This window comes from Lissotriton vulgaris, chromosome 4_1 (genome assembly GCF_964263255.1).
Source record: "Lissotriton vulgaris chromosome 4_1, aLisVul1.2, whole genome shotgun sequence".
Classification (NCBI taxonomy): Eukaryota; Metazoa; Chordata; class Amphibia; order Caudata; family Salamandridae; genus Lissotriton; species Lissotriton vulgaris.
In genome coordinates, this window is record NC_141691.1 from 1,889,616,557 (window position 1) to 1,889,629,358 (window position 12,802).

At 54.6% G+C, this 12,802-nt stretch overlaps 1 protein-coding gene across 3 annotated transcripts in view; it reads right to left on the minus strand.

Annotated features, from left to right (window-relative positions):
• Nucleotides 1-12,802, minus strand: part of ASAP1 (ArfGAP with SH3 domain, ankyrin repeat and PH domain 1) — a 1,926,573-nt gene that overhangs the window by 514,418 nt on the left and 1,399,353 nt on the right. For all 3 annotated transcript variants that reach the window (XM_086966222.1, XM_086966220.1, XM_086966221.1), the window contains one exon: nt 491-576. In XM_086966222.1, the coding sequence (XP_086822348.1) occupies nt 491-576 (86 nt within the window). The remainder of the gene's footprint in view (nt 1-490; nt 577-12,802) is intronic.

The following is a 12,802-nucleotide window of genomic DNA, read 5'->3' on the forward strand; positions in this document are numbered from 1 at the left end:
CTGCCCGGGGGGTAACTTGGGCATACTATAGGGGTGTCTGAATTGCACAAAAAGGGAAGGTAAGACCTGGCAGGGGGGTGCACTTGCCAGGACAACAAGGCAGTTAAACTGTGCGCAGGCACTACAGTGGCAGGCCTGCGATCTCTTCTTAGGGCTACAAGTGTGGGTGGCACAATTAGTGCTGCAGGCCCACTAGTAGGATTTGCATTACAAGCCTTGGCACACATAGTGCACCTTACTAGGGAATTTATTAGTAAGGCAGACATACTGATTATGCACAACCAATTACCATAGCACTTTATACAGGGAGCACTTGCACTTTGACACTGATCAGCAGTGGCATAGTACCCAAAGCATCTAAATCGGCAACATAATGTCAGATAAAGGTCTAGGAGGAAGGCAAAAAGTTTAAGGAACTTTAGCCAAAAAGGGCCAAGTCCAACATTGAGCATATACAATACGCACTCAAAAACCTCGAAATCTCACATACCAGTTTTGTACTAAAAAGTCAACCATGTGTAGAGAAGTCTGGTCAGCAGTACGGATTGCAAAATGAAGTGCTGTTTCTCCTGGCTCCTGAAAAATAAAGACATGTGCAAAGCATGAACTTTAAGAGAAGATCATTATTATATTTTTAAAGATTTTAATTTTGTGTTTAAGCCTACTACATATGCAAATCTACAGTCCAAATATATACACACATATACACATATTAGACACAATTAATTAACTTACAAAACAATTTAAAGTATAATCTAAAGAACCATTTCAATATGCTGACCTTATAACTTCTCTAAATTGGGCACACACCTAGCTAGCAAGGACATCAAGATTAACTGCTGTGCAGATGAAACACAACTCTACTTAAAGCTTTAATTTAACAGCAAAAACAACCACTGAATAATTGTTTCTCCACCATCCAAAACAAATCGAAAGACTACAAGAAACTCAACAACCTTATAGCAGAGTTTGGCTTGATGGTTAACAAGTATCACAAACCACAACAAAACAAACGTACCTCAGCCAGTATGGCTCTCAACTATGGGAGCCAAACATACTCATTAGGGAGCCATTTACTCAATTCAGGATGATTTGCACCCCAATACCTGGAGATAGGAGCCCAAGGGTATTTCCAAAAAAGAACAGGATGACCTCACACACCCCCTGGGTGTCTTGTTTCACCATCGGCCATGCTAGCCAGAGAATGCTCTCGTGGCGGGAGGCCCTCGTTGTAGATAGAGGGACTATTCAGGGATAATTTGGGGAATGGGAGATCTTGGCAATTAAAAACCCAGTGCACAGACGGGTCCCTGAGGATGGAGTCCCCAAGCGCAATATTTGCTCGGGGAGAGGGGCTGTGTGCCACCTCTTTATAATACCGCCACGCCCTGGGAGATGAGGTCCTCATGGCCAAAATAGGCCTGGAAGAGGGAATGCATGCCCCCCCACCCTCATAATTTAAGTGATGGGCCCCGGGGGATGGGGACCCCAGGCCAAATACGGAAAGGAAAAGGGGGCCATATAGCCCCCATTAATGGCCATGGGGGCCCAAACCATCAGTGAAAGGCTGCTATGTCCCGGGGTGCCCACCCGGCACATATGGGGTTTCCCTGCCTGCACCTGTGCGGACAGGGAAACCTCTGTTTTCTCACCTGAGGCAGAGCAATTTAAAGCTCCTGCTAAATGAGAGCAAGCAGTATCTCCACCCAGCAGGTGGGAGCACGAAAAATGATCTCACCCTTTTGGAGCAAACTTATCATCTGGTTCCCTGAGTATGTGAAATGGGCAGGGAAACAGATGGAAAAATAGCTCCCGCCTGCAGGGAGTAGCATTTTTAGCTTCTCCATGTGGGCGGGAGCAATGCTGGAGCCCGCTGGAGGAAGGTACCCAATTGGGGACAGGGGAGCATTGGGTCTTCATCCGATGCTTCCAACAAATAGGCAGTGGGAGCCCTGGGTGGGCTCTAGGGCATACACCATTTAGTGGAGAGGCTCCAGGGAATGGGTTCCCCACGGCCAAAATTGGCACGTGGAGGGCAGCTGCGTGCCTCCCTCCCTAATTACATACTGGCCAGAATGGGGTCCCGGAGCCTATACTGGTCTTTGGAGGGGGCTGCATGCCCCCCTCCCCCTTAAGAATAAGACTGGGCCCCTGTAGATGGTGTCTAAGGAGCCAAAATCAGCCATGGGAGGGGGCCAGCATGCTCGCTCCCCCTTTTAAATATGAAGTGTGTACCATGGGGCACCCATCACTCACTAGGCGAGGCCCATGAGGAGGGGTCCCTGAGCACAATATTGGCCCTGAGTGAGTGGCTGCGTGGCCCCCTTTTAAAATAAGGTCCAGCCCGTAGAGATGGGGTCCCTGGGCCAAAGTAGGCCCAGTGTGCTTTCCTAATCCATAATTTAAGTGATGGGCCCGGGAGATGGAGTCTACAGGGCCAAATAAGACCCAGGGAGAGAGGGGGGGTCACAAACTCCACGTCCCCTTAAAAAAAGGTGGCATGCCTCAGAGAATGGGGTCCCCGGGGCCATTATTGGGCCGGGGAGGGGTGCTGCGGGCCCCCAAACCGGGTTGACTGCCTTTGGAGAGGGGGGTGTTATAGTATGGCTTAGATTTTACTCACAAAAAAACCATAGCAATTCAGCAGTTAAGCCATAGAAACTAGAAAATGTGCCCTAAGGTAACAATAACTGGTGCTCTCGCAAATGCACTGCTAATTACCCCACATATAGTGCATCACTCATGACATCATTGATAATATCACTGCAACATTTGTGGTGAAGCACAAGTTACTTACCTTCTGTAAGGCTCTATCTGTAAGAAACAGTAGTTAGTGTTAGATTCCTTACCTTAGAATATCCCCAGGCGTCAGACTGGATCCGGAAAGTTTTGCGTAGCAGTAGTACACCTCCGCGTCGGTAGGGTGGGCAGCGGCTCCGCGTCTGTCGGCGTCGGTATGACGTCGGAGTACTTAGACGCCGCCCTTGCGCGCTGACTTCAGTTCTTAAGCACAGCTTTTCCGCGCCAGAAACGAAGAGCCATGATAAAAACCGACACTGGTGCCATGAAACTAGGGCCCTCAAAGGGAAGAACCTTAACCCTAGATATCGGTTCGCAGAATGGGGAGTATGGGTGGGGCGGTAAGGAATCTAACACTAACTACAGTTTCTTACAGATATATCGTTACCGAAGGTAAGTAACTTCTGCATCCTAAAGAAACAGGTTAGTGTTAGATTCCTTACCTTAGAATAGATACCCCAGCAATACCAACCCCGGTGGAGGGTCTGTAAACCAATGATCACACCAGAAAGTCCTGGAGAACAGAACGGCTGAAAAAGCCATCTCTCCAGACTTTGCTGTGCAGGCAGTAGTGTCCAGCGAACGTGTGCAGCGAGGCCCACCGAGCTGCCTGACAGATGTCCTGCAAGGGGACTCCCCGACCCAGGGCAGTAGTAGCCGCAGAGACCCGAGTGGAATGGGCACGCTGCCCCACAGGAGGCTCCTTTTTAGCCAGTGAATAATAAGCCTTTATGCACAAAACGACCCATCGAGAAATGGTTCGTTTGTGCACCGCCCGTCGCTTCTTAGCGCCCATGTAACCAACAAAGAGCTGGTCGTCCACCCAGAACTGGCGTGTGCGGTCCAGATAGAATGAGAGCGCACGTTTTAGGTCCAGACGGTGGAGCCTCTCTTCCTCTTTCGAGGGATGCGGAGGCGGAAAGAAGGTGGGTAAGGTGAATGACTGCCCGATGTGGAAGGCATTGACTACTTTGAGCAGGAAAGAGGGACGCGTTTTCGAGAGAACTTTGTCCGGATGGACAGAGAAGAAAGGAGGTTGAGAAGAATGAGCCTGGAGCTCACTCACTCTCCTGGCAGAGGTGATGGCAACCAGGAATGCAGTCTTAAGAGTTAGAAGACGAAGAGGGCAATGGTGAAGTGGCTCAAAGGGAGCGCACATCAAATAAGTCAGAACAAGGTTCAAGACCCACTGAGGCATCAAGAAAGGAACAGGAGGAAACATGTGAGTGATGCCCTTCAACAATCTATTTACAACAAGGGACTTAAAAAGAGAAGGCTGATCAGGAAGCCTTAAGAAGGCTGATATGACAGAGAGGTAGCCTTTGATAGTGCCCAGAGCAGAGCCCTGCAGGAGAAAGAGGAGAACCTCTGAAAGGGGGGCAGAAAGGGGATCCACAGCCTTTGCTGTGCACCATGCCACAAATTTGTTCCACCTGCAAGAGTAAACCAATTTTGTGGAGGGACGCCTGACTGCCAGAATGACATCACAGACTTCAGGAGGTAAGTCAAATGGCCTCAACTGTCGCTGCTCAATCTCGACCCATGGAGGTGAAGACTGGACAGGTTCGGGTGGAGGACCGTCCCCTGCTGCTGCGACAGAAGGTCCACCTGAAGAGGAAGACGAATCGGGGAATCGACTGACATGCTGAGTAGCTCGGGATACCAGTATCTTCGTGCCCAGTCCGGAGCCACAAGGATGACTTGGGCCCGGTCGCGCCTGATCTTCAGCACTCTGGGCAGAAGTGGTATAGGCGGAAAGGCTTACAACAGACCGCAGCTCCACTTGCGATGAAACGCGTCTCCGAGCGAGTGCCGCCTTTGAAATTCCAACGCACAGAACTAATGACATTCTGCGTTCTCTTCGGTAGCGAATAGATCTAACCAAGGCTCTCCCCGCTGCTGAAAGTGACCTTGCGCCACGTTCGAGTTCAGAAACCATTTGTGATCCATCATGCACCGACGGCTGAGGTTGTCCACCCGGGCGTTCAGGGAACCAGCAAGGTGTTGAACCACCAGGGACACGCCCTGGTGTTCCAGCCATTGCCGGCGGCGCAGAGCCTCCTGACAAAGGGTCCACGACCCCACCCTGCCCTGTTTGTTGCAGTACCACATGGCGGTGGTGTTTTCCGTGAACACCTGCACTACGAATCTCCGGACAGAGGGAAGGAAGGCTTTCAGTGCAAGCCGGATCGCCCGCAGCTCCAGAAGGTTGATGCCGGGACTCCGCCGGAGACCAGAGGCCTCTGATCTCGGCCTCTCCCATTTGGCCTCCCCAACTCAGGAGGGACGCATCCATCACAACTACGTGCTCCGGTTGAGTTAGGGAGAGGGATCTGCCGCTGACCCAATCGCGGTCCGTGAGCCACCACTGCAACTGTCTCGCAGTGCCCTCCGAGATCAGGACGTGGTCGGACAGGTTGAGTTACTGGGCCCACTGAAACTTCAGGTCCCACTGCAGAGCCCGCATCCGCCACCTGGCGTGATGCACCAGAAGAATGCAGAAGGAAATCAGCCCCAGAAGCCGCAGCGTCAACCTGACCGAGACTCGGGATAAAGGCTGAAAGATCAGAATCAGAGCCTGAATATCCCAAACCCGCTGTTCGGGAGGATAAACCCGAAACTGCGCCGAATGCAGAACCGCTCAGATGAAAAGGAGCTTCTGAGAGAGACACAGGTGTGACTTCGGCACATTGATGGAGAACCCCAGCAGGTGCAGGAGGTCGCCCGTAGTCTGGAGGTTGTTGACGATAGTCTGGGGCGAGCCCGCCTTCAACCACCAGTCGTCGAGATAGGGGAAGACTGTCACCCCTAATCTGCGCAGATGAGCTGCGACCACCACCATCACTTTCGTGAACACCCGAGGGGCGCTGGTAAGGCTGATGGGCAGCACGGTAAACTGAAAGTGCTCGTGGCCTACCGTGAACCGCAGGTAACGCCGGTGGGCCAGCAGGACGGGGATGTGAAAATATGCGTCCAGCAAGCCCTATGCTACCATCCAGTTTCCGGGGTCTCTGGCAGGTAAGACCTGAGCCAAAGTCAGCATCTTGAACTTCTCCTTCCGGAGGAAACCGTTGACGTTCCGCAGGTCCAAGATAGGGCATAGGCCCCCTTTGCCCTTCTTGGGAACCAGAAAGTAGTGGGAGTAACAACCACACCCTACTTCTGGCCCAGGAACTCGCTCGATGGCCCCTTTGGCCAAGAGGGCCGTATCTTCCTCTTGCAGAAGTTGCAGGTGATCCCCCGACACGCGGTGGTACTACGGTGGCATGGCTGGAGGGGTCGCCTCGAAGGGGAAGGAGCAGCCCCTTCGGACGATTTGCAGCACCCACCTGTCCGATGTGATGGTGCCCCAGTGGAGGAGGTGATGGCGAACTCTGCCCCCCACTGGCGTCAAATGTGCCTGAAAGCTCGAACTTGGAAGGCTTTGATGCGGATGCTGCGGGGGTGGATGTGGACTGGCCCCGCCGCTGTCCCCTGGCAACGCCACGCCGCGCTGGATGTTAGTCTGCGACCTGTGGCTGGCAGGACGTGAGGGGGCGCCCCTTCCTTGGCCACGAAAGGAACGAAAGGCAGAAGTTTTCTGGCGCTGGCCCGACATGCCCACGGACTTGGCCGTAGCCCTGGAGTCCTTGAAACGCTCAAGCGCACTGTCTGTTTTGTCGCCAAAGAGGCGAAGGCCATCAAACGGCATGTCCATGAGCGTGTTCTAGACATCTGCCGAGTAGTTGGCGGACCTCAGCCAGGCGTGGGGGCGAACCGTCACCGTCGTGGAAATGACCCTGCCTAGCGAGTCCATAGTATCCAGCCCACATCGAATAGAGTACCGTGCTGCATCTCGCCCTTCCGCAAGGGCTTGAGCGAGTTTTGCCCGGGCCTCCTCCGGGCAGTCTGGCAGCATGTCCGCGACAGTGTCGCGCAGAGAGTGATTGTAACTGCACAAAAGGCAAGCGATGTTGACCGACCGAAACCCCAAACTAAGTGAGGAGAAGAACAGCTTCTTACCGAACTGGTCATACCTTTTGGATTCCCGATCAGGAGGGGCAGTCGGGAATGCGGTCTGGGGGTTAGAGGCCTGGATAACCAGCCTCTCGGGTGGACAGGAAGCTAGGGTCGCCTAGCGTCTGGCCACGTTCCGATCTACAGGGGGGCATGTAGCGGGCTTGAACCAGGTGCCCAACAGAACGTCAGTAAGGGCCTCATCAAACTGCAGTAGAGGCTCCGAAGAGCATGCCTGCGGTTTGAGGACCTCAGTGAGGAGGTTAGTCCTCACGGCCGCGACGGAGAGCTCAAGAGCCAAGGCCTTGGCTGCCCTCGTCAACACCATGCTGTAAGCAGCCCCCTCCTCTGTAGCCACAGTAATAGGGGAAACAAATCCAGTGTTGGGTGAAGTGTCCAGACCACTGGCCTCCCCTAGCTCAACTGCCTAGTCCTGATACGACTGGCACTCCCGTGCCAGAGGGTCCTTAGACCCGTCCCAATCCTCTTCGCCCCCCATCTCCCGATAGTCAGGTCCAAAGGATGGGGCCGGATCATAGAAGAATTGCTCTTCTCTCAGTGTCGAATGTGGCGTTGAGCGGCGCTGGTCCGACGCCAGATCCGGACCGAGGGGGGACCAGGGACGTCGTCGTCCGGGGACGGCGCCCGCGGAGGGTCCGTAAGGTCGACCAGTGGCGACCCGGATCCGGATCCCGTGGGGCCCTGTGGCGTCGGGACCGGAGTCGCCAGCGGCCCGCTAGGGTACTCAGACGGGCCCACAGGGCCCGGAGGCACCTCCATAGGGCCCGTCAGACGGGAGCAATTGCTCATGGCCACGATGAAGGCGCTAATCTCCTCCGGCGTGGCGTTCTGGCCGGGGACCGGTGAGTATGGAGCTGCGCGCAGCGCCTGCTGCTCCGGCGGTGCCTACCGCAACCCGGCCGCATCGCGCGAGCGTCGGGGGGAGTAGGAAGAGCAGTGTTGTCTCTTCAACTTCTTGTGCCTCTTACCTGAGGACTTGGAGCTCGACGAGTAGTGTCGACTCACCGAGCTGTGATGACTGTGGCCCCGCGACCGATCCCTTGACCTCCTCCTGGACCGGGAACGGCGCGGGCCGACTGCCGGAGCTCGAGGCGCTTACGGGACCGCTCCCGCCTAGCCTTCGACGTCAAGGCCCGGCAGTCGGGGCACGACTTGTCATCGTGGTCGGCCCCAAGGCAATACAGACACCAATACAGGCACCTACGGTGGGGGTCGGTAACTGACATCAGGCGGTTACAGTCTGCACAGGGTTTAAACCCGGGCATCCCTATCGGCACCGAGAGTCGTATCGACTCGAAAAAGGATCGAAAGAGATCGAAAAAGTTAGTCAAAAATTGACTAATAAGTACTGCTTTTTCCGGACCTGCGCTTGCTGGCGTGGAAAAAAGAAGAACTGACGTCAAAGCGCGAGAGCGGCATCTAAGTACTCCGACGAGGTCATCCCGGTGGCCAACAACGCCCGAGGAGCCGCAGACGACGCCTACCGACGCGCAGGGTTACTGCTACGCAAAACTTTCCGGATCCAGTCTGACGCCTGGGGATATTCTAAGGTAAGGAATCTAACACTAACCTGTTTCTTTCAGATATTGTTGATAAGGAAAACTGTGCATGGGGGGCGCGAGTTAAAGTTATCTTACGGCACGAGTTATAGTCATGTGAGATAACTATAACTGCTGAATGTGTTTAACTATAACGTCACTGAAACCTTTCGTTTTTTAGTGAATTTCTAGTTTTTCAAATTCTATTTCCTAACTATAATGTCCTTGTAACCTTTGTTTTTAAGTGAATTTCTTATATTGTAACTCTGATAAAGGAAAAAACATTGTCCTATGGACGGTGGAAATGTTTAAGCAGAAATGCAACAAAAAAAATTATGTGTTAAGCTAAGTGCATCTGCTGGAGGCTGGATTAGTATACCATGCGCACTCTCAAGAGTGATGCACCTTGCATTAATCCAGGCAACCATTATGTTGATTTAAGTGGTCGTTGCTAACCATAGAAAGATCTCAAAACGATAGCTGTGGAGAGCAGCCTTCAGGCTTATCTTGAAGGAGTTTAAGGGTACGAGTTACTTACCTTCGGTAACGATGTATCTGGTAGAGACAATTCTAGTCGCAGATTCCTTCATGTAGCATTATCCCCAGGCATGAGATTGGATCCGGAAACTTTTTTGCCACAGCATCCCTGCACACAGGGGGGGCGGGGCGACATCGAGCGACTCCGCCCAGGCAGTGTGCGTGACGTCAGCGAGGTCACATAAGACTCGCCCTGGCAGGCCTACGTCAGTTTTCTTCTGAGAACTTTTCCGAACCAATACGTGGAACCACCAGATAAAAAACTGTGGAAGCATGGGAACAGTGTGGTACGAGTAGAAACATTGAAAAGAAACGGTGAGTAACAACACCACACAGAGTAGTGTCAACACTGCCGAACCCAAAGGCCGGAAAAGAAGAAGAACAAGCAGAGCCCTGAGCAGCCACCCTGCCAGCACATGGACAGCCTCCCACCCCTGTGCCCCAGAGGAAAGGAACAAGCGTAAAAGTCATGCACACATAGTAACCTATCACCCCATCCTGAGCAAGGAAGGGGACCATTCCCAAGATAGACAGAGACAACAAACCTCCAAGCCACCCCCACATAGAGGGCAACAACCCACAAGGGACAAGGGCAAGACATGGTCAGATGACCCGTAAACAGAGGCGAGCATTGGAAGGAAGGGAGAGGAGGTTGAGGACAGGAATAGAAAGCAATCCCCTCAAACCTCGAGTAGCCAGGGCAGCAGGGCACCGGAACCACATCCTCCAAAGAACTAAAAGAGGAATGAACCGCCCCCAGATGGAGCCAACCGGCAAGAACAAGGAAGGGACTCACAGGAGACACAGCCCCCCCACCGGGAGGCGAGTACCAAAGACCAACCCAAAGGTCCTCACAGAATAGGGGAGGAAGAGCGGGCCGTGAAGGAATATGCGGCTAGAATCGTCTCTACCAGATACATCGTTACTGAAGGTAAGTAACTTGTCCATCTGATACAAACTACTAGCCGCAGATCCCTTCAAGTAGAATAGATACCCTAGCAATACCCCCTTGGAAGGAGGGTATGGGAAAGGACGAAAGGACCCGCCCAGCCAATAGAGAACAGAGGGCCCCACAGGGGACCAGATCTGTGGACCAGGTAGAACCTCGAACCTCGTCCCTGCCAGGCAATGGGAACCCCTACAAGCAGAACACCACCAACCCCAAGAAGATGTAGGAGGGAGAAGAAGGCTGAAGAGGCCAGTACACTCACAGCAGAGGAAAAATGGGCAAGGTCGGGGAGGCCGAAGCACCTCACTCCACCACAAGGCAATATAGCTTCCGTCCAATGCCAAGACAGGAAGAGAGGAAGAAGAAGCCTAGATGACCCAAGGAAGCGAGGTAAAAGAAGGCGATCCCACTCCAGATGGAGAGCAACCTGCCAGCTAGAACTTTGCCAGCAGTCAAAAGCCGCCAGAAGCAAGAAGAACAGCCCGAGGCCCCAAGAAGGCAGAGTAGGCGGCGCCTGGCAAGGGAGAACATAGGATCATCCCAGACCTCAGGACAGGAGCAGGGAGAGGGGGACATGCTTGGCACCCCACTACGAGTGGACGCACACACGCCCTCAAGAAGCAAAAGCAACCTACAGAAATGCCATTGAGAACCGGTACCAGAAGGCGACCAGAACCCCATAGACGAGCGCAAGCCAGATGACAGCTACCACTACCCCACATAGGGTACATCGAGTCCCAATATGGGAACCCTCTTTGGAAGAACTTCCGCAGCAGAGGAAAGAACAAAAGAGCCACGGGAAAAAAACACCCACGCGAAAGGCTTGACAAGCAGCCCAAGCAAAGCAAAAGGCCCAATCACATGGCCAAGTCTGCGCAACAACTCTGGCAGAACACACACACATAATCAACAAAAGGGCCATCCAACAAAGTCCCAAGGAAGGACGCAAATGGTCAGAAAACACACTCCACAGCCAGAACAACCGGCCTAAGAAGGCCCAGAATCAGCCCAACTCAGGAGTCACTGGGGAGGGGACGGAGGAGGAGGAGGATAATGCGGAGGAGGAGGAGGACGGAGCTCTGCCAAGAGCCTTTGGATGGCGGAGTCGCCGGAGCATGGAACAACAGGCTGCCATCAAACGGAAGGTCGATGAGTCGTTCCTGAATATTCTCAGGGAATACTCCGTCCTGAAGCCAAGCCTCGCGACAGAGAGCAACTGAGGAAGCCATGGTCCTGCCCAGCACCTCTGAAATGTCTAGAGTGGAGTGGAGAATAAACACCGCAAGCTCCCGGCCATCCAACGCATGATGCCATAAGTCCACCTGACTAGTCTCTTGGGATGCTACGATCCCAGAGACTCAGCTGAGTCCCACAAACAGGAGGAGGCCCTAGCCAGATCACACAAGGTGTTAAGGGCCGGCAGGACTGCGCTGGTCGAGGAGACATGTTGCCCACCCAACAGTCCAGCCAGTGGGCCTCCCGGGACAGTGGAGTCAACAGTCTTGGCATGGAGGGAAAAGCAGTCCGTAAAAGGGGGATGGCAGCCAAGGGTTGAAGGGAAAGACACGCCGGATCACGCAGACCCGGGAGGTGCCGTGCAGAAGATGCTGAGGCACCAGTTCCCCTGAGGCAGGACGCCTCTAAGCCCCTGTCAAGGAAGAAAGGAGCAAACCTTCAAAGGGAAGTAAGATTTCCCTCCCACCAGAGCCCTGTTGGAGGACCTCCAACAGATGACCCGCCGAAAAGTGAGCTACCGGGTCACTCATGCGCAGGATGCCCACAGCCGTGGACTCTGTAGGGCTCTACGCCGGAGAAAGAAGCTCCTCCGTGGGCAACGGCTGCAAACTAAGGCGGCCGTCCCCGAGGCTAAGCAGGACGGGCAAAGGTCAGAGCTGGAATTCAGAAGGAGCCGAAGGATGAAAGACCTGCCACTCTTCCGACGAACAGCTCTGCCTCAGGAAGGACAGGGAGCCGCCCTTCGATGCCGGTGAAAAAGACACCACCCGGCGACCAGTCACCGGGGAGGACGATACCACTATACAGCCTGCCTCCGGAGAAGAAGTAGAGTCCGAAGACGAATCAGCGGTACGACCCCTGCGCGGAGCCATAGAGTCCGCTGCCTGAGGTAGGACGTCAGCACCATCCGGCGTCACCGGACAAGGTTCCTCCAAGTCACCCCGTACCGGAGACCGGAGTGGAGCTGGAGCCTAACTGGCTGCAGGGCGGCGCCGGAACATGCTGACCCGATCCCCGCCGAGGCAGCCACCTGCGTGGGGGAACGAGATGGGCCTGGTGAGTGACACGAAGCCCTCCGCCAGCCGTAGCCAAGAATGTGGCGGAGATCGCCCGGCAACCCATGTGGCGGTGCCAGGGATGATTCAACCTCCGACTCACCCTCCGACGAGGCAGCCGCCTGTGGGGAGGGACAAGAGGGGCCCAGAGAAGAACGAGGGTTCCTCACCCAGCCTCGACCTGGAGCAAGACTAGGAGGGTCCACCAACCCCCATGGCTCCGCTCGGTCCAGCTGCTGCTGGCACCGTAGCAGCGTCACCTCGGCCTTAGACAGGAACACCTTGTCAAAGGACCGAGAGGGGCTCGGGGATGCGACCCGAGCCCCGGCGACTGCCTGTGACACCACAGGGACTCCTGTGAGAGTGTGCGCGAGGAAGAGACGCTGTGGCCTGAAGGAGGTGCCCCAGAGGAGCCGCACCCCAATAGTACCACATCCTCCAAGCCTGGTTCCTAACCAGTCGGCGCCGGAGCCACCGGCACAGCAGAGGGCCCTGCGCAAGGCAAGGGATCCTCCGACGCCCCAGGAGGGGAAGGGGGAGGAGACATCAGCGAGGCCTGCAAAGCCACTGCGTATGTCTCCATTTGGACTCTCGACGCCCCAACACCGGGAAACTGTGGATAGGACGACCCGCGGGGCCACATCACCTGGGGAGAATCCACGCCCCCGGCA